Raw genomic sequence first — 22,923 nt, forward strand, 5'->3', positions numbered from 1 at the left:
ACTGATTGCACTTTTCTAACATAACTTTTTCTAAATCAAATATTATTCAAAAACAAATGCTGATCTAACCCAATATCAAGTTCAAAGCAAGATTTCTTTACATCAAATGAAAAGTTTGGATTAAATTTTATTTACAGTACTCAAATTTGGATTGAAAATTCCTACTCTCATATTATGTTCAAACTGGTATCAAGTATGTGTTTGATAATATAAAGAAGCTTTCGTTATTTGATTCCTAGAAAATGCTATACGATTGATTTGAAGAAAACGAGATAGCCTCTTTTCTTTTCTTTTTTTTTGTAAGGGTAAAAGAAAGACGAACTCAACACAAAAATTTAATTAACACTAATCATTTGTCATTTCATCGGTTCCTAGTTGACAAGTAAACCAGATAATATTGTTTATATATATATATAAAACACAGACATATAATCTGAAGTTATAATGAAGATTTAATCCAAGAACATAGACAGAATCAAAAGAAATCCAAGTTCTAAATGCAAGATCTGCACATTTACCTTAGAAAAAAAACCCAACTTTGAATTTGAAGCCAAACATAAAAAGTTCAATTTTCTTTACACTATAAAATCTCTTGCACCATAATGAAATAACCTATGCCCAAAATTTCGCTCATTTAAGAGACTAAACTCATCATTCCCCCCTGCATGAGCCATGGTTTTGGACCTTTAAATCTCCCATGGCATGAACCCAACATTACCCATTGCATCATCCTCAACAGGAGCTGGAAGGTTAAGATCAATTATAGTGGCAGTGGGCATCTCTGGTGAGTTTTGCTTGATCACCAATGTTCTATCTTCTGAACCCCCAACAAAATGGGACCTTTTATGACCACCCAAAGCTTGGCCTGACTTGAAAACCCTGAAGCAAAATGGGCACTGATGCCCCTTGTTTTTCTTTGATCCCAATCTTTTCTCAGCATTACCAGAGGAAGAGCCACGATGAGTATTTAGGGTTTTGCCATGTGATGACTTGGTTACTTTGTTATCAGTCGTTGGAACAATGAAACCATCATTCGCTAAGCTATCTTCGTTGTAGTCATTGACCTTTGTATGGTTAGCTCGATGTCCCCCAAGTGCCCGGTGGGAATCAAAGGCCTTGTTGCAAGTCAAACACTCATATTTGCTTGCTTTTGGAGCATTGTTGCAGAGAACTTCATGGTTGTAATAATCATTCCTGGGGTTTGGTCTTCTCAAATCATACTTGTTCAAAGCTCTATTTGTTGCTTGGTTATTATCCTTCGGGAATTCAGTGTTCAAACTCTTGAATTTATTCAAACCCTTCCCATATTTTGAATCGAAGTCCTCAAAACCAGATGCATAAGTATCTGGTTCCACTTTCTTGGGGCCATCCCTGAAATACAAAGAACCTGAACTCTCAGAAGAAGGACCAGACTCAGCAGGTTGCAACTTGTTGTCCCTTTGTTTCTTCATCTTCAAGAACTCACCATTGTTAATAGTAATCCTCACATCAATGGAGGATGATTTGGCTTGCAAAATGACAGAATTGTTATCTGAAGAGTCAGCAATTGAATTCAATCCTTTCTTATAACAGCCTGAAGAATCCCTTGAAAGCATCATCAAGCACATTGCCACCTCTTCCTGTTCTTGCTCAATCTCTGACACAGATGAAGAACCATTTGCCATTGAAACTGAGTTGTTAGAATAAACACCATTTGCTTTGTACCTTATTCTTTTGGATCTCCTCCTTTTACTTGGAGTTGATGATGTCTCAGTGTCTGACTGACTATCCATTATTAGCTTTTGTTTCTCACAAAAAACCCTCTCTTTCTCTGAATGGCAAGCCATGTGGCCACAAAGAGCTTTCAATGAATGGAAACACTTACCACATTCTTTGCAAATCATCTCCTTAAGCAATGAAGCACTGCCTGAATCAGAAAACCTCTTGGTCTTCTTGGGGTTCTCTCTCAGACCATAAGCTGCAGATTGGCCATCAACTTCAGTTGATTCAACTTCTGCAACTCTCTTGACGATTCTTCCATTGGAGAGAAGCTTGTTTATTGAGACCAGTTCAGCTGGTGATGATGTTGCTGCTGCCTCTGATTCACCACGATTATCATTGTTCATATGAGTCCTTATGTGACCACCTAAGGACTTCCCACAGGGATACCTCTTGTGGCAAAACTTGCAAACAAACTTCTTCTCTTGAGTTTGTTCCATTTAAGATTCTAAATTTTCAAAAGGAAGATCACTGAAGAAAATAGAAAAAAAAAGAATACCCAGTAAATGAAACGAGATTAGTAGCTTATTTCTTACCTCCAATATTCAAACAATTTTCATGATGTTTGATATGACCAAAAACACATCTTTCAATGGTGAAGAAGCAAAATCCAGATCAAGGAGGCAATGAAAACAGATCACAAAGTTTCTTGCTTTTGAACTTGAGATGTGACAGTTCCTTGGTTCAAGAATAACAAAAAACAAACCAATCAAAAGTTCTAATGATTATTGAATTTTTTTTTTAAAAAAAAAATCAAAAGTAAATCAGAAAAGGAAAAAGATTAAACGAGATGGGTCGCTAACGGTGGCGATGAAGAGGCCTATAAGATGAACAATGAAATAAAAAAAGCCATGACTGTTTCTTTTCTCCTTTGTTTTTGTGTTGTAGTTGAAGGAGAATTCCATGCATGAAAGCAAAAAGATTCAAAAAAGTAAAGAAAAGATAAAAGCAGCACGTGTAGTCAAGTGAGAAGCATTCGGTGATGGATTGAATGGTTAAGATTTCTGGGGTTTAATTTATTATAATGTAATTTCATTTTTTGAGGATCTGATCTGAAGATCCCAACGAATGAGGAGTGTTAAAAGTAGCTGCAGCAACATCCAAATTATATATGCCTTTTACTTTGTCTTGCTTACAAGCTCACACAACTTAACTTGCTTGCTATTATTCTATTTTGGGTATTTATCCAATCTCATTAACATTGGATAAATATTTGGGTATAAACTTAATATAGGAGAGTCATTAATTAGACAATATAAATCATGCCATCATGTGCAATAGCTAATAATATGAGCCAAAACCCAAAAAAAATCTTTAATCCTTCCATTAAAAGGGTATTTGCTAGATAATCAAATGGTTATGTTTGGCATCTCATGTGAATGTGATTTCGCATTCCTTTTCATCTTTTCTTTTATGAATGTCTCAAATATTTTTCATCCAATTTTCACTTCTTTTTATATTATTTTTATACTTCAACTTTTCAATCCTACTCGTTACCAATATTTAAAAACATGATTGGTGCGCTCTCAACATATAATTTTGTATTTTATGTATTTTTTCAAATAAAAGGAAATGTTTTTTTAATTTCTAGAAATTTTGTTTACTTTTTTTTATATTTTTCCGCTTTTTTAAATTGAGATTTTTTTACTTTTTTTTTTCTTTCCGTTTTCTCAATTTTTTAAATTTATTTCAAAAAATTAGAAAGTAGATGATGCGGCACGCTGGGACCGCACCATTTCATCTTTTTTTAACGTTATTAATGGCTGGGGTAAAGTGGCATTCAGTTGGAAACTTCAAATATTAAATTGATATAAAAATTCTTTAAATATTAAAATGATAATTGGGTGCAACTTTGGAAGATAAATAATATATTAATCTTATATAATAAAATTTTGACTTATAAAGGTAAAAAGTCCTTAAATTTTTTCAAAAATAACAATTAAGTCTTTTTTTTGTACTCATTTAAATACTTCAACTTTTATATTGTATCAAAAAGATTCTTAAACTTTTTAAAAAAATAAATTAAGCCCCTGTCTTTTTTTTTGCACTCAATTGGGTACTTAAACTTTTAAAAAGCATCAAAAAGGCCCTCAGCCTTTTTCACAAAAGTAATTAAGCTCATACTTTTTTTTCACTCAATTGGGTACTTGAACCACCCATAATTTTCAGTTAAAGCCACTACGTGTCACAACTACAGAGTAACATGTGGAAAAAATGATAAAAAATAAAAATCAATAAAAATTATAAAGTTGAATAAATTTTAATAAAAAAATTTAAAATTTATTAAAAATTAAAAAAAATTATAAAAATCATAAAGAATTGTAAAATTTTATAAAAATCATAATTTTTTTATAAAATATATAGAAATACAGAAAAAAATTATAATTTTTTATAAAGTCGTAAGAAAATTATAAAAATATAAAGAAATATAAAATTCATAAAAAAAATTATAAAAAATTATCGTTCTAAAAGAAGCATTTTATAATTTTTCTATAACTTTTATTGATTTTTTATTTTTTTATCATTTTTACCACATGTCACGCTGAGGTTGTAACACATGGTGGCTTTAACTTGAAAAAAAATTGGGGGTCATTAACTTTAACGGTAAATGATTAAAGTTAATTATTAAAGGGACTTTTTGATGTATTTTATAATTTTTTATGATTTTTATAAAATTTAAAAATATTTTATAATTTTTTTAAGATTTCATATTTTTTCTATTTTTAATAAATTTTAAATATTTTTGTATTTTTATTAAAATTTAATAATTTTTATAACTTTTATTGATTTTTTTAATATTTTTTGCCACATGTTATGCCGTGGCTGTGACACGAGGTAGCTTTAAATGAAAAAAATTAGGGGTAGTTAACTTTAACGGTCAACTGTTAAAGTTAACGATCAATGAGTATTTTTACAGTTCAAATACCTAATTGAGTGCAAAAAAAAAATCAGGGGCTTAATTGTTTTTTATAAGTTTGAAGGCCTTTTTAATGCATTTTGAAAGTTCAAGTACCCAATTGAGTGCAAAAAACAAAAAGGCTTAATTGTCTTCTTTTTTTTTAAAGTTTGAGGGCCTTTTTGATGCATTTAAAAAATTCAAGTACCCAATTAACTGCAAAAAAAAGGATGGGACTTAATTGCTTTTTTTTGAAAAAGTTTGAGAGCTTTTAACACCCTTAAGCCTAAAATTTTCATTCAATGCATTAAAAATAGTACACATTAAGAATATTACCACAAGGTAGAACTAATGCAAAAGTTGATCATGTAACTAGGTAATTTGTGTACTTTATTGTATTTGTGTATTTTGTCATGATACAATCGACTATTTTATTTTATTGTAGTAGAGCTCTTTCCTATAATAATAGTTTGTGCTGGATTTAAAGAAATCAAGAGATCTTGTTTATTTTTGTTTTATCCTTTGGAGTTGACTCAAAATTAGTTGAAGACTTAGGCTAGACCTGTGGCACATTCAAGAGACTCCACGTGGACAACAAAGAGTAACCCACACCCTCTGTTCACCTAGTAGTCTTCAGCTAATCGGCCTCTTGGTTTAACCATCTATTATAAACAACTTCCTCCTTCTACTTAGATTGACAACTTGCTTCTTAGTGTGAACACACCTTTCAATAAATAGGACCCACTAAGGCATAATAATTGTATTGTATAAAGGAATAACAAAATAGGGCCTACTGTGCACATCCAATAAATACATTCTTAAACGATGAAAAAAAATAAGAGGACCTCTTCTTCGTACTCCATAATGGCGACCTCTTTTGTAACAACCAACCAATCACAGTAGCAAATAAGAGGGCCTCTCCCATAAATACCCTCTTAAACGATGAAAAAATGATTTTTTTAGCACCTTGAGCAACCTTTGAGCATTTACACTTTGCAACCTAGCCTCTAAAGCCTTCTACATGTCCTCTTGCCTTTTTTGGTTCTCCACTTGTTACGATGAACCGACCTCTTTCAAACTACCACAACCTCCTACTTGTTCTCCTCCTTGTTGTACTTTGTATCAACAATTAGTGAGGTGAGCATAGACTGAACCATGACTTTCTCTAAGAACAATGCTCCTCTCAACCCAAAAAACCCAACTAACTCCACCAACCCAGCAAACTCCTTTGCATCAATGAACCCCATCAACTCCATCACCCTTGAGCTCTCTTTAAACTAAAACCATGTTGTCTCAACTTAACGCTTTACTTATTCCTTCTAATCCTCATTCCTGTTCTCTCGACCATCTTCTACGATCATATCAATTTCTCAACCTTTACCACCACTTTCCCAACTCCTCACATTGTCCCCATTACCACCTACCTACAACAAAACCCCTCCTACCTCCTCTCAATTTCAGCCAATGTAACACCTCTAGCTGCTAGAAAAAATTCGATTTGAAAATGGTTTTCTTGCACAATAAAAAATTAAAAATTTGAAAATAGACCCGGTTTGTGATATTTATAGTAATAAACCTAACCGATTGATACTTGTGTTTTCAGCTTAGCGGATGCTCGTTGTTCTCGGCTTTCAACCAAACGATCTTCTCTGCTATTCTTGTACCATGAACTGCTTCGAGCATGGGCTCGAACCAATTAAAACGAAACATAAAATTAGAAAAAGTTTTCTCTTTTTTATTTAGGGTGAAAATAGAAATTCTCTCTTCTTAATAGAAACCGATAGAATTCTAGAAAAATATATGTAACAGTTGAGAACAAATTCTCTCTATTTTTTCGACAAAGTAACAATCTCTCAAAGTTGTGCTTTATGCCCTACTGGTGCTATCTATTTATAAAAAGAGAAGGTAGAACCCTTGTTGAGTTGTAGTGGTTTATTTCAAATAAAAAAAATAACTTTCTACTTAGAGTAAGAGTGAGGTGGATGACATACCCTAGTATTTCTACTAGGGTTGCCGCCCCCTTCATGTTATATAAGGGGTTTTGGGTCTCTTTCACATTGGATCCAATTACAAGTACTTCCTAGACCTTTTGACCCAGTACTCTGTTATGTGATCCAACCCTGATTTGATTTTTATATTTCCCCAAATAAACTTTAATATTCTATATTAAACAATTTTCTCATCCCTATTTTACCCCTAGTAAAATTTTGACGATCTTACCCCTAATAAATTTTTTGATGATTTTACCGTGGTAAAATTTCGAGAAAATATGTTTAATATTTCATAACTTAACGTGTTCATTGTGACCAAATGGTTTGTTTTCATTTTCAAGCTTCAAAACAACTTAAAAACATAAACTCATTCTTCTGATCACTTTTAAGTAATCCATCTAAAATTGCAAATGGATCATTTCCATTTCCATTTCCATTTCTGGAAACCTACATTCATTTTCAAATGATTCAATTTTTCCATTTCAGAAAAAAAAAACCATAATCATTCCTGAATGTTTTCTATTTATCTTTTCCTATTCATTTTGTTCATTTCTATTCAAACTCGCAATTCATTTCTGATTTCAACGAGATAGTGGAAGGATTGATTGGATATATGTAATTAGGGCTCAAATGATTTATAATTAAGTTTTGGGTTTTCGCCTATTAATTATAAACTCATTTAGTCACGAAGTCATTCTACTATAGTATTGTGACTGAGCTCTCCCTAACGACATACTATTACGAAAGCAACTACTTAGTGCTCGTCCAGTGACCTTATCATAATTGTGTTACCTTCATAGGATATTCTTGATCTCTTTGGGATAATATTCGCTCTCCCAGTGTGATCCTATTTTATCTCATGGAAACTATTACATCTTTCTTCATGAAAAGTCAATCACTATCAAATAGCAATCAAGTCGTTCATCATAAAGATGAACAACCCATTGCCACGTTTACTTTTCATCAACCATGTAATGCTAATGATAGGATATCATTTACCCATGTCTCCGGCTATGAATTTCACTATTGTGAATGATGCTACATACTATAGAAGTCGTACGTCCAACGCACCAACTTTTGGTTCCTTATCTACATGAACTCGGGTTTTTACTTACATCAAAGTGTATGAGTCACATATACATAGTCTACCATCCACTCAAGATTTAGGTAGGTCACACTATGAACGTCGCAAGTGAATAAATCCATAAACGGATTCAAAATCTATTCTGCTTGAATCTTGCCTGATGTACTGTCAACACATCTATGTCTCTATCTTATGGGAGTCATCTACTTCAATGTCCAAGATAAAACATCTCCCCAATTGGACTTGATAGATGACATATTAGCCTTTCAATTGTTTTTTTCATTTCTGATTAGACTAAGGACATGTTTAGGTTTGTCTACTAATAGAAGTTGTCTTTTCTATCACAATTCTACCACGTGATACCGCTTATTATTAGTTTAAACGTTAGATAACCAATGAGCAATATTTACTTTCATTTTGCTTTGCGTGCAAAACCCATTTGAGGACAATATACAAAGTATTAATGTAATTCTTGAATAATTTTATTAACCAATATGTTCGAAAAAATTATAAGTGTAATTAGATGAAAATACTATACTTAGGGCATCAGATCTAACACTAGCCAGTCCAGATCGCCGGAATTGAGCTATAGAATGCTACAGTACAAAACGAAATAGTTACCGACCTTTAACGGATAATTCACGTCGAAAATCATTATCTACCATTGTATTAATCATTCAAAACAAATTTAAACATTTCCCAAACTTAATACGAGCTTACATGAGCTCTAAAGTCAACTCGAGATCGGAAAATGACCAAATTGCAAAGTTTGAAAAATATAGGGCTGACATCGTGACAATATTTTCTCTACATCGTAATGTCGCCAAAATAGTATGTCACGTCACGACATCGAACCACTTGATGTCTGGATGTCACAATATATTGGCTGACATTGCGGTGAGGGAAGATTGATGTCGGGATGCCACAATCTATTTTTGACAAAATTTGACCATTTGATACTTGTTTCAATTCAGATCATGAAATTGACATTTTTTCTAATTTGACACTTAAGCTTTTTTTTTTTAAATCTCATTTTTGTATTTGAATTTGACAGTTTTTTCTTAATTTGGTATCTAAATTTTTTATTCAATTTGGTACCTAAACTTGTCAAATATTATACAAATTACTCTAATATACTAATAATGTTTTTTTATGAGTTAGCAAAAAAATTTAATGTATGACCAACAAGTGGCAGGTAACATAATTTTTTTTTGTATTTTAAATGTTCAATTAATTTTAGTTTTATTTATTTTAATATAATGAATTTATTTTATTTTGGGTTTTTAAAATTCCTGTTTTCTTATTTGATATCCAATAGCTCAAAGCGCAATTTTTTAACACCAATTTTTTTTATTTGACAATGTTTTTGTTGAATTGAGGACTTTGTGAAAACCATGTTATGCTTTAAGCATGCAGATGTTGTTCCTCCTGAATCATCTCTATAATTAACAATCAAAGTAATATCAATCCCAATCAAAAAAGTGATTTGGTGAAATAAAAGAAACTCTAAATAAATGTAATCATTCTTACAATTAATTCCATCTCATTTGCCGATTATACATTATCTATTTCTATCCCATCATAAAAGATTAACACTACTAGTGTTTTGAAATATAATTTGTATAAACTTGGACAAAAAAAATCTTAAATATCAAATTAATAAAAAAAATATCAAGTTTAAATACCAAATTAAATAAAGAAAAAGCTTAAATATCAAATTAGAAAAAACATTCAAATTTACTGACAAAATATATATTAAGTCTTTCTTTTTCAATAGAATGAAAATTTTTAAAAAGAAAATAAGGAAGAATTCAACAAAATATTACATTAAAATATTAAAATTATTATTATATGAAGTTAAATCTCATGTCATTGTGCATGTTTAGTTTCTCAATTATTTTTCTTTTTCAGTCAGCAGAAGCCTCCTCCTTGACATAATTTCTGTCGGAAATCAAAATCTGAAAAAAAAGTCGACGTAATTCCTCTGCAAATTGACCTTAACTATCTCAAAAATATCAAGGGAATCTCCTAATTACATTACGAATAATAATTTTTTTGTTGAACTTTTCATAGTAAATAGTTAATGGACGTCAACAAAGATGAAGAATTTGTTTAAGAAAAAAACGAAAGAAAGAGATTGAAAGTGCAGAGAAAAAAGCAGTATTTGATCTTTTGGAGAAGTAAAAGACAAAACGAATCAAAAACGTCACTGATACTTGTTCTTGCTAATGGAACCTCTCTTTTTATCTTTTTTTCGCCAACTATGCTCTATTATTGTTGTTCTTGACGTATACCGTTGTTGACTCATTTCTTTCATCATTTTCCCAATCGCATAATCATTTTTCTTTTTCTTTTTTTTCCATTTTGTTTCTGCTTTGGGTGTTTTCCAGTTGTTAATCGAACCCCAAAATGACTCCATTTTAGCTTTTAAACAATTTCCATATAAGCTTACTCGCCATATTTTTATATATATAAAGTGAAAACTGTCTCTCCCTTTGTTTCCTCCGCTCCCTTTACGTTTTTGATCTTGTTTTCAACGTCCGCGCTTCTTTGTCCCTGTTTGTACTACAATAATAACACCCTTTTTTCGATACCCTTTGATTCATAATTGTTTTTTTTTTGTGAATTTTCAATGGCTTCAACAACTAGCCCGGTTCAGTCTTTGATCACGAATTCTCGGTTTTCTTCTCTATACCTGTCCACAAACAAGGTCTTTTTGCCCAGTTGCCAGCTGCTCAAGAATCGGTTTTCACCATTTTCGAGATCCTCATGTCTGGCGTTTTCATCTTTAGGGGACAAAAAGGAAGCTTGGGTTCCTATGGGAATGTTGTCAGCGAAGCCGTTGACATTTACCGGTTGGAATCAAAACATGAGGCGGCGTTGCCAAGTTGAGTTCCCGGTAGTTTCTGCTGCTGCTGCAGATGCTGATAGTGATGGCCTTGAAACTGAGATTTCTGAAGGGTTAGTCACTTGTTTTTGTTGTTTGGTTTCCAAGAAATTCTTTTGGCCGATGACTTATTTTCTTGTTGAGACATAAAACTGCAGCCATGCAAAGCCTTCAAAGAGCTTTGCCGAGAGATTTCCTGCTCTAGTCACTGGTTTCTTCTTCTTTATGTGGTAAGCTATCCTAGAAAATCCATCCTTGTTCTTTGAAAAGCGGAAATTGTATGTATGTGCGTATGTATCTAAATGTAATTAAAATTCAGAAACCAAAATCTGGGATTTGATTAATTTTGAGTTCATACTAGGATGAATGAACCATAATTTTTGCTTTTGCTCCCCATGAATTATCTGGTATTTCATGGTGGGTTCTTGACTGAAAGAGTTAAGCTCCTTCCCCTGCCTCTTATGTCCCAAAGAAATATGATAAAATGCTTCAACAAATTAAAATTGACACCCTTTATATGTGGCTAAAATGGTGCCCTTCGTATTGATTTTCATGGTTCTCTCTCAATCTATGTATGCAGGTACTTTTTAAATGTAATCTTCAACATTCTCAACAAGAAGGTCTACAACTATTTCCCATATCCATAGTATGTATAAATGATGCGAGTTTATTGCAGTTTTTTTACGTTATGTTGTTCGGACTCTTCACTTTTTTCTAAGTATCTGTATTATACACATTTTCGGATATGTGTATGGGGATGTGACCATCCAACTACATGGACAAACTAAGAAAAAATTGAATGAATCCTCGTCAGATACATATCCATATGACACTCAACTGAGCACGAGTAACATAGCTAATTATATATGGCTTTTCAGAATTGTGAAGAGTTATTTCATATTCTCCCTTCTGCAGTTTTGTTTCAGTTATACATCTGGTAGTTGGAGTGGGTTACTGTCTGGTTTCTTGGTCTGTTGGCCTGCCAAAAAGAGCAGTAAGCTTAGTTTTCTCAGTTCTTTGCTGTTTGATATTAGATTATATGGTTGATTTCCTCTAAAACAAACACAATTTCTTCCTATTTTACCAGCCAATAGATAAGGAGCTCTTGATTGTACTGACTCCAGTATCTTTCTGCCATGCCCTTGGACATGTCATGTCCAATGTATCATTTGCAGCTGTTGCGGTGTCCTTCACTCACACTATTAAAGGTAAAATCCTCTTTGAAAATGGCAAAGACATCAGTTATCAACCTAATTTTTCTTTAGGATTAAACGTGTCTTTGCACTCAAAAGAGTTGTACTTGTGGATAAACTCAAACTTGACAAGTCTCAAAGTTTATATTGGTTTAATTCTTGAAATGTTTCTACTATCAATGTTCAACAATATTGATATAGGTATGATGATATAACCCTTCAAATACATGGAGTAACTTAATTGGTTGAACTCGAGACATACTTGTAACTAACACTCACATTTGAGATCAATTAACACTGCAGATAGACATAACTAGTGACAATTTTTTCTTTGATGCTGTTACAGTTAGTTTAGTTGCTATTGAAGCAGGAGTGTAGCTAAGAGGGGGCAGGAAGGGGATTGGCCCCCCAAAACTGAATTTTTGGTTTCGCCCCTGTATCTAAGTCTTACTCAGTGTGAGTGTCGAGTAAGGATATATGTTCAGTAAGATTATAATCAATCCATGTTTGAATATGTGCTGCTAACATACTGTTGTTTCTAATATTTGAAATTGTTTATAAGTAGCCCAACATCTTCAACTGTAATCTAAATTCATAATCCATACTTCCTAACTTCAATCTCATGTTCTTTTTTTCCCACAGCCTTGGAGCCATTCTTCAATGCTGCTGCTTCTCAGTTTGTTTTGGGCCATCAGATTCCACTTTCTCTTTGGCTTTCATTAGCTCCAGTTGTTATTGGTAAAGATTCTTTTTTTTCATGTGAAATAGCCTTACCTGTTATTTATCTTTGCTATCTGATATTATATCCTGCTTCAACTTTAGGTGTATCAATGGCTTCACTCACTGAACTTTCTTTCAATTGGACCGGTTTCATTAGTGCAATGATTTCAAACATTGCATTTACATACAGAAGCATATACTCAAAGAAAGCAATGGTAAGAGAAGGAGCTTTCACTTCATCTTTATACATATAACCCCGGATTCCTCGTTTTTCTTAAAATTACATATTCGTAGTCAGGATGCACCTGTATTTGACGTTCGCCCCAGTTAACATAGCTTTGCCTTTATATTTGACAGACAGGGATGGATAGCACAAATGTTTATGCATATATTTCTATAATTGCCCTCTTCTTCTGTCTCCCACCTGCAATATTTGTAAGTAAATCAAAGATGAAAAAGGGTCTTCACCATGTTTTCCGCTTTGATTAAACTAATCTTATCACTAATGATTTTGGTAACATGGAGCTGATTTGAATCCAGATTGAGGGCCCTCAGCTGATGCAATATGGTTTCAGAGATGCTATTGCCAAAGTTGGCTTAATCAAGTTCTTGTGTGATTTATTTTGGATTGGAATGTTTTATCATCTCTACAATCAGGTATGTATTGCATAAAAAAATTGTTATAGTATGAGAATGAAGGAAATAGCTGAAAGCATCGGAATTCACACCGTAAATTCGTCGAATTGTTGGAAACTAATGTCGGGTTTCGAACCGAAAATTGGTTGAATGTCATCAGGTTCATTCCTTCCTTTAGTCAGAATTTGAACCCCATAACTTACTCAATCACATCTCTTTAAAATGATTATACGAATCAACTAAATTAAATTCCGAGTTTGATTAGTCAACTTGTAGTTACTACTTTTGTTATATTCCAACAAAAGAAACAAAGGGTTGATATAGTGAAGTAACACAATGAGGTGAAATGCAGCTGGCTACTAATACCTTGGAAAGGGTTGCACCACTTACACATGCAGTTGGGAACGTACTGAAGCGAGTTTTTGTAATTGGCTTCTCCATCGTCGTTTTTGGTAAGTTTTTTCCTCACATATGTTTATGTTCTCTGATATACAGGTTTTCGCCACGACTATAATTGAATATTTTGGAGTATCATATTTTGTATTTGTTAAAGACACATATATAAAAGACGTACATAAATTTTAAAGTTAGACTGACCGAATCATGGAATCAATCAATCAATCTAATTGGTTCAACAACTAATTCATTCACACTTCAATCATATAGTTTAATAATTACAAAAAACGAATTTTTTGGCCTTTTAATTTTACAAAAAAAAATATTTTAACCTTCTATTAAACTTTTCACCTTTTCTAGCCATTGGACTTTCATCTTTTATCAAATCAACTCAAAATGAATGGAAAAATTAAAAGGTTTGTTAATTTTTTTGAGGTCATACACATTTTTTTTAATAATTTTAGTAAATTTTAATTTTAAAAAATTATTTTTATAGTTTTTTGAATTTTTAAAATTAACAATATTTTAATTAAATGCTGATATATTATTCACGTGGCAATCTACATGTATGCCACATTAGCAAAATTTAAGAACCTTATTTTTTTCTTCCATTTTAGGCTGATTTGATAAAAAAACATAAATTTTAAAACTAAAAAAAGCAAAAAAAATTAAATAAAAGGTTAAAATTAATTTTAAATTTAAAAAAATAATAATTATGTTTTGGTTCAATTTCATCTTTGGTTTTTTGTAAATGTAAATTTTCTATTTTTTTCTGATTTTTTTATTTGTTATGATTTTTGTTAATTATGATTAATTTATATTTTTGAATTTACAATATGGTTGGTTGAATTAGGCTTTGCTTCTTATTATTTTGGGTCAAAAGTGCTTTCAAAACTATAACCAAAAGTTTTAAGGTTGGATAAACAACTTTTGAATTAAAAATTGCTTTTGAAAAATGTTTTCATTTAGAAAAGCATTTTTAGAGTCAAATAATTTTTTTAACTCTTATTTATAATTCAATGTATTTTATGTAATATTTATATGGGATATAAAATCATTTTCCTATTGAATATTATTTCAAATAAATTTGTAATGGTTATATTTTAATATTTAAAATATAATTTATATATTTAAATTAAAATTTAAAAAAATTAATAATAATTACTTTAAAATATTGAAAATTTATAATTTATATATTAAACTATTAATAATGAGTTATAATATTTCACACAAAAAATGAGTTATAATAAATTTGTTTATATTTTTACTAAAATGTAGTAATATTAATAAATTAAAAATTATTTAAATGGATATTTTTAAGATGTACATTTTATTTCTCAAATTTTTTTTTTAAAAATAATACCAAACACTTAAATTATAAATAAAATTTTACAAAAACACATTTCAAAAACAATAAGATGTGATTGAATTCTTTACTGATATTGATGGAATGCAGGCAATAAGATCTCCACCCAAACTGGGATTGGAACTGCAATAGCAATTGCAGGAGTGGCCATCTATTCCCTCATTAAAGCTAATATGGAAGAACAAAAAAGAGTAAGCTCTTCCCCAACCATTTTTCCTTTTTACTTCTCTGATAAAATGCGGATTTAATGGCGCTGATTTAAATTGATGATAGCCATTAATTTTACCCCTTTTGCTTATGGACCGCTGATTATTATTTTTATTGTCACATTTCAGAAGGCTGCTTTAAGTGCTGCATCGTGAGAAGCTTGGATGGTAGGCTTGGGAAATGGGAAAGAATAAGACCCCAAATTTTCACTTGCATTTATCCCGTAACATTTTACGGACTTGACTGATTTTAATTCATTGTTACGGACATTATAACAATAATCACATTTTATGATACGATCCTCATTACAACTTGTCTGTAATAATTTTATTTTTTATTTTTAATAAAAAGAGAGAAGTGATTTTAAATTTAAAAAATAGAGGGACTCAATTTCTAGAAATGAAAGTATAAGGATTAAATTTCAAATTTCTGAAAAAGTATAGGGAGTTATAATAAATTTTAACCATAAAAGTAACCAATCCAAACATAGCCTACCACTAGCAGCCCAACCATGTAAACCTCTACAAGTAAATGCCAAATCCCTAAAGAGCTCTGGGAATTCTAAGCCACAGAAAACTTGAGGGCCTGAGGCAATGGCCAATGGCAAACAAAGCTTCGCTTCTTTCATTCTCTCAAATTCTGAAAACTCCTGCAATCCGAGTTACAGAGTTCCCCACCAATGGCGTCCACCTCTACTCTCCAAGCTCCATATTCTCTCTCCCTCAAACCCCAAAACGTGACCCACCTTCTACATGGCTCGAGAGCCGCCACGACGAGAGCCAGGAGCCGAAGGAGAACGTACAGTGGGGCGGCCGTTTTTGCAGCAACAACGGGTCCAAGCAAACCCCAAAGACCTCCTCCAGGAGTCGATACCAGAATCCACTGGGATAATGAAGATGAAGGCTGGATTGGGGAGTCATCCAATTCCCGGCAAACCAAGGAGAAACTGAATCCTGAAGAAGAACAAAAGAGTCTCCTGGGTGAAAAGTTTGCTGATTTCCTCAATGACTCCTCTGATTCTCATTACCAGTGAGTCTTTTCTTCCCATTTTTCCTCCCACAAGTAGCTAAGATTCCCAGGCTTAGTATAATTGAACATATCAGAAAAATAATATGAATTCAAGAATCCAAACGCTCAAGTGTGATTGATGGAATCTAATTCGATTTAATTTGAGTTCAACCAGAACTCAAAAATATCTAAATCACAAGTTATTCGAATTTAAAATATCTAAAATCTAAATTCGAAATAACATAAGCGAGTAGTTCGAAAAGACCCTAACTCAAGATAACTCGATCCAAATATAATTTTAACTTAAATATCCCAGAAATTTTAAAAATTGAGTCTGAGTTTACGAGCAAATCCCCATTGGAATTAATAAAGGTCTAATTTTGTCACCAAGCCCTATATTCTTTTGACTTTTGAAATGTAATCCTCTACTTTAAATTACATGAATTTAGTTTCTTTGATTTGAAAATTAAATCTGAATTGATAACATTGGTAATTAACTTCTCGTAAAAATGAAGATGTTTCAGATGGACTTTAATTTCCAAATCTAACAAGTATGGCTAGAGGGATGGGACTAAATTCTTGAAAATAAAAAGTAGAGGGACAAAATATCAAAATCTTGAAAAGTACAGAAACTGGGCATAATTAAACCTAATTATGAGCTAGCAAGTTATATAATGCAGCCATTGATGGAAATCTGGAACTTAAGATTATTCTTTGGATGCTATATGTCTTAAGTCCAATAAAACAATGATCATTAATGAACAGGTTCTTAGGAGTCTCAGCAGAAGCCGATTTGGAGGACATAAAAGCAGCTTACAGAAGGCTGTCAAAAGAGTATCATCCAGACACAACTTCGCTACCATTGAAAGCAGCTTCAGAGAAATTCGTAAAGTTAAGGGAGGTTTACAACGTTTTGAGCGACGGAGAGAGCCGCAGTTTCTACGACTGGACGCTCGCACAAGAGGCCGCCAGCCGTAAAGCCGAGAAACTGAGGATGAGATTGGATGATCCGTACCAGCAAGACGTGAGGAACTATGTACCGAAACCGGATAAGGTCGACCGCCTGGGCGGAAGGAACATGGAGCTGAACGATCAGGCTTTGTCGGCCCTCACCTTCGATGCTTTCGTCATAATCTTTGCGATTTGTTGCATCGTTTATGTGCTTGTGTTCAAAGAACCATATTACTAGATTGACTGATTCTATACGTATATGTTGGCATATGTAGCTGAGGAGTTTGGAATGGAAGATTCTGAGAATTTGTACATAATGTTCATTGAAATGAACCTATAGTTGTTAAAAGAAGTGTTTTCGTAACTGAATTTATCACAGTACTTGTTTTTGTCATGAATGATCAATGGATACAAAATTCTGTAATGTGCGGACCAAGGCAAAGTCAAAATAATTTTTTAAGGGGCTGAATGAAATTTTAATTTTTTATAGTTTATATATTTATAATTTTTAAATAAATAAACTAAATTTTTAAAATTTTAAGAGGTCAAAGTGTAATTTTTCTTTTACTAATTTAAATTTTTAAAAAATTTAGAGGCTTAAATAACAATTTTACATTTTTTTGGGGGGGGGGGGGCTGGGGCCCTTACCAATCCCCTTAGATTCGCCATTGGTGCGAACCTTCTATAACACTCCGAATCTGTATCCGTCGTCAGAATAGAGTTTCGGAGTATTATCGAGTAACCGTAATCTAAATAATTCATTTTCAAACATTTAAAAAAATCATAATATAATTCATCATTAACATGCATATATCAAGCATTGCTTCATTTCACCATATCATACTATGACTCGGGCTTGGACGGATACACAGATCCAACCAACACACTAGTTTGTCACCTAGTGCCTTATCAGATAAATCCGAAATAATAACTGCGCTCAGCGCTATATACATTGACACTCAGTGTCTTATTGGTTAAACTGAAGCAAATTGGCACCTAGTGCCTCATTGACTCGAAGTCGAAGAAATCCCTAAACTCTTCCTATCCTATGGCATGCCATCTATATCCGACTTAGCCCGATACAGTTAATAGGGTTTAATTTTACATTTCAAAAACAACCAATAATCCAACATAAATTTTTCATATAATCACATATACACATTGTAATAGCCCGTTTTTCAGTGGTGTCAGAAACAGTGGTTTCGGGGCCACCAAATCCAACAAGTAAGTTCGTAAATATTATTATTTAATATTTACGAGTTAAATGTGATTTTTTTAAAAAGGTTTTTGATTTGATAATTTATGTTATATAAGTGATTTATTAAGTTTAAGTGGTTTTAGAAAATGAGGTATTGGAACCTTATTTTTATAAACCGAGCCATAAATATTTTTATAAATATTTACGGAGTGTCATTAAGGTGGTATTAAAGTTTCATTGAAAAATTTTAACGTTTCGATAGTTAATTAATTAAAAAAGACCAAATTGAAAAAAAAAGTACATTTTTGGGACTCCATTCCCGTAAATCGGACTTGTAAATATTTTTAATAAATATATACAAAGCTAGTTGTGTAGTTAATTAGGTTTCAGTTAAGTGAATTTGCTTGAATTAAAAGTAATTAGGTATAATAACTAAATTGCATATAGGGTGAAAGTTGAATCATAGATTAAAAAATAATTAAAGAGACTAATGTAATGCTCCTTACCCGTATTCGTCGCTGGAATAGAGTATGAGGCATTACCAGAGTTTACTAAATTAATTTTCCGTTATTACAAGTTGAATACTATTCATTTACTGAAACATGTCATGACATCCTTTAGATGGGCCTCCAAAGCCCAAAACATACTTTGGGACCAAACCGGAATTAAATCGAAACCATAGGGAATTTTTTTGCAAAATCTCAAAGTTTTTTTTTATAAGTTCAATATAACCCTTTTATAAATATCCAACATTCCCTGCAATTTTAAAATCGAGACTAATCCAAACCAACCAATCCATTTCAACCAATTTGATACCAAATCATATTTCTATTATAATTATACCATTTAGCATATTCATCACTCTTTCCTTTAATACCTATTCATTAAACAAGTCTTAACATTTATATAATCATCAAACCATATACATGCCATATAAATCAAAAAGGAAATTTGTAAAAGCTACTGGAGATTAACTGGATAGTGTGATCCTAAGTGTTGATCCGATCCTCCGTATATTTTCACGTCAATCTACAAGAGACATTGAATACACTCAAGTAAGCTTATAGAAGCTTAGTAAGTTCATAGGCATAAAACATAAATCTTACCAAATATTCATACACTTATACAATATACACAATTATTAAGTTCACGTGTCAACCACAATCATTGGTGAGTTCCCTTTTATAAACTCACTACTACTTATCCATTTACTTTAATTCTTTTGGGTCCATTTGTCACATGCCATTCTTAATCAAATTAGGGAACAGTTACAGAAAATTGAGTACTTCACTTCCACTTTGCCATAGTATAACTACAATCTTGCGTATGATTGCTTATCATTTTCCGAAGCCATAGCCCTGCCACGGTCTTACATAGATCACATTTATCACTTGTCACTTGTAACTGATCAGATAAGTGTAGCTAAAGCTACAACTTATCACTTGTCACTTGTCATTGATCAGATAAGTGTAGCTGAGGCTACCACTTATCACTTGTCATTGATCAAAAGTACTCAAATCCGACGTTCTGCTCAATTTGATCATTTATTCGGTTTTCGCATTGTTATTTTATTCTCAATTCATCAATAAATATATCTCATCATATATTATATAATTCATAAAATTAACATTTAATCATTAAATTTCAACCATATGAACTTACCTGGGTCGATTGGCAAAATTTGTGAAAGTTCAGGGACTAATCAGCTACTTTTTCTTTTCCTCGACTTTTTTCAGATTCTCGATCTATCATTAAAAAATCATTTATTTATCAGTATTGACTTCACCTTCATTCTATTTCACATCCTTAATGTTTATAACCCGCTTATAAGTAACATTATCTATAATTTCACTATTTACTTATGTATATTCAATACTGTCTATCCATGTCACAGTCACTAAATTATTTTTATCTTGAGCTACAGAACTCCAAATTAGGATCCACTAATTTTTCCTGAAATTAGGCTCATATATCTTCTTATCATAAAATTTTCAGAATTTTTGGTTTAGCCAATAAGTACAGTTTATTCTTTAAAGTCACCCATGTTCTGCTGCTTGACAGTTCTGACCCTTCTTCACTAAAAATTAATTATCTCATCGTAGGAATTCGGATGATGTTCCTGTTTGTTTCTCTTGAAAATAGACTCATTCAAGATTTTAAATTTAAGCACCTAATTATTTTTCTCCAATTTTTTATGATTTTCCAAATTTAGAACAGGGGGAACCCGAAATTATTCTGACATTGTCTCACAAAATTTATTATATCTCATGATTTATAATTCCGTTGCTTACACATTTCTTCTATAAAAAACTAGACTTAATAAGATTTAACTTCATATTTTATTCATCCTCTAATTAAATTTATAAATTTTTTAGTGATTTTTCAAAGTTGGACTATTACTACTATCCAAAACTATTTTCGTGCAAAATGTTGATTTCCATTTTGCCCCAAATTTCATAGTTCATATAATTCAGTCCTTGCTCAACTAACCCCTCAATTAAGCTAATTTTTCTCAATTAATACTTTACCTAGACATTATAAGTTATTTCACAACTATTGAAATTTATAATTTCCACATAAAAACCTAACTTCAAACTCTTTTACAATTAGGTCCCAAACATTCACTTTCTATTCAATTCTTTCAATCAAATCAGCATATAAACAATTTAAAGCTCTAATTCCATACTAAATCATCATATACTTCCATCACATACTCATAGAAATTTTCAATTTCTTTCATAGAATCAAAAACTAATGAATTCAACAAGTGGACCTAGTTGTAAAAGTCACAAAAACACAAAAATTTCAAAAATAATCAAGAATTGAACTTACTTGCAATAAAAATATGAAAAACCAATTTAAGTAAACCCTTCTGTGGTTTTTTTTATGAGAATGCAGAAAAATAAAGAGAAATCTAGATAATTCCACTTTAGTCCTAGCTTTATTAAGTAAATTTTGCAATATTCCAATTTTCCCTTAATTCTCCTTATTTTCTTGCTGATTTCATGCCCTTGCCATCCAACCCAAATATACCTTGGGTCTAATTTCCTTTTAAACCCTCTTTCTTTTATCATTTAAGCTATTTAATCATTTCTCATAATTTTACATTTGTTACAATTTAGTCCTTTTTGTTCAATTAACTATCGGAACTTTAAAATTTCTTGATGAAACTTTAATACTAATTTATTAACACTCCATAAATATTTATAAATATTTAGGGCTCGGTTTAAACTTTTTGAGGTCTCGATACCTCGTTTTCGATTCTAATTATTTTAATATTTATTTCTAGTATACTATTCACTATTTTAAAAATTTTCCTAACTTGACATTTAACTTATACTCACTAAATTAATAATATTTTCTACTTATTTTTCGGATTTAGTGATCTCGAATCACTGTTCCGACACCACTGAAAATTCAGGCTATTACAACTAAAGAAGCAATTTTACCATTGTTCTTTAAGTGGGACGGTTAGTGATATATATATTATATGTAAATTTAATTTATATATTATATTATAATATGAAATCTTAATTGTTAAGTATATGTATTATATTATATAATAATAATTTAATGTATAGTAAAACAAAAGTATTAAAAGAATGAATAATAAATAATAATAATAAAAAGAAAGAAAGAAAGCCATACGAACTAGAAAGAAAAGAAAGAAAAATAGGAGAAAGACGCAAGACTAGGGTTTCAAATTGTTCAAAGTTCAATTGGTTAGTCAATTTAGTCAACTTTCATGTAATTTTTATGTTTTTGGAATCCCAGTGTTAAGTATTACCCGACTCATGTCAAAATTTTAGTATTAATTGAGTTTTTAAATAATTTTAATGTTGAATAATTTTAGTAATAGAGATTAAATTGATAGATTTTTAAGCTAGAAGTGAAAAAGGATTAAATTGTAGAATAAAATGTAAATTTTGAGTTATAGGGACTAAATTGTCAAAAATTTGAAATTTAGGTGTTTAAGTGAAAATAGAGAGATAAATTTATTTTAAAATGGAATTTGTATGAAAATATAAGATTAATTGTGAAGAATAAAAATTAGTTTCAGTTTAGGGACTAAATTGAAATTTAGGCAAATATTGAGTCAAAATTGAAATATTTAATATGAAATTGAATTGTGTTATATTGATGAATTTTAATTGTTTTAATTCTATAGCTAACGTCATACCGGAATCCTCGACTATAAAGGGGAAAGATAAAGTCGATGTCGAATAGCTCGAAATTCCTGGTTTGTATTTCTATAATCCGAACTAAATTGTAAAATTATTGCATTTTGATTTATTGTATATGGTAAGTATTGGACGTAAGAACTATTGTGTTTTACAATTGAAATGGACTGATTTGGTATGTGATGAATTTATTGAATTTATATGAATTGAATTGAATTCATATGTATATATGTGATAATGTGATTATATGAAAATTTGATATTGGATATTGGTTATATTTGAAAAATAAAATGTAACCCTATTAAATATATCAGGCTGAGTCGAATATAGATGGTGATACATGCACGGGAACGATTGAAGTGTATTTGAGTCCATTAAGTGGACCAAACTCCAAGTTGCCCATTTCAAGAGAAGATTCAACTGAAATTCTGATTGGGTTTATAACACGTGC

General features: G+C 31.4%; 3 protein-coding genes across 3 annotated transcripts; 2 read left to right on the forward strand and 1 right to left on the reverse strand.

The window, feature by feature from the left end:
- Positions 1-429: 429 nt before the first annotated feature.
- On the reverse strand, positions 430-2,721 carry LOC107961538 (uncharacterized). Its single transcript, XM_016897650.2, has 2 exons — positions 2,295-2,721; positions 430-2,206 (listed from the first exon to the last, which is right to left on the reverse strand). The coding sequence occupies exon 2, from the start codon at positions 2,196-2,198 to the stop codon at positions 687-689; it is 1,512 nt and encodes a 503-aa protein (XP_016753139.1). The 5' UTR covers positions 2,199-2,206; positions 2,295-2,721; the 3' UTR covers positions 430-686.
- A 7,209-nt stretch (positions 2,722-9,930) lies between these two features.
- Positions 9,931-15,511, forward strand: LOC107960323 (triose phosphate/phosphate translocator, chloroplastic). The gene is made up of 12 exons (XM_016896645.2): positions 9,931-10,690; positions 10,775-10,846; positions 11,197-11,262; positions 11,532-11,610; positions 11,704-11,824; positions 12,452-12,547; positions 12,632-12,744; positions 12,887-12,964; positions 13,070-13,186; positions 13,518-13,617; positions 15,018-15,118; positions 15,263-15,511. The coding sequence occupies exons 1-12, from the start codon at positions 10,362-10,364 to the stop codon at positions 15,287-15,289; spliced, it is 1,299 nt and encodes a 432-aa protein (XP_016752134.2). The 5' UTR covers positions 9,931-10,361; the 3' UTR covers positions 15,290-15,511.
- Positions 15,512-15,638: 127 nt separating this feature from the next.
- On the forward strand, positions 15,639-17,487 carry LOC107960325 (NAD(P)H-quinone oxidoreductase subunit T, chloroplastic). The gene is made up of 2 exons (XM_016896646.2): positions 15,639-16,163; positions 16,908-17,487. The coding sequence occupies exons 1-2, from the start codon at positions 15,814-15,816 to the stop codon at positions 17,329-17,331; spliced, it is 774 nt and encodes a 257-aa protein (XP_016752135.2). The 5' UTR covers positions 15,639-15,813; the 3' UTR covers positions 17,332-17,487.
- The last annotated feature ends 5,436 nt before the right edge of the window (positions 17,488-22,923 follow it).

Source organism: Gossypium hirsutum, chromosome A05 (assembly GCF_007990345.1).
Source record: "Gossypium hirsutum isolate 1008001.06 chromosome A05, Gossypium_hirsutum_v2.1, whole genome shotgun sequence".
Taxonomy (NCBI): Eukaryota; Viridiplantae; Streptophyta; class Magnoliopsida; order Malvales; family Malvaceae; genus Gossypium; species Gossypium hirsutum.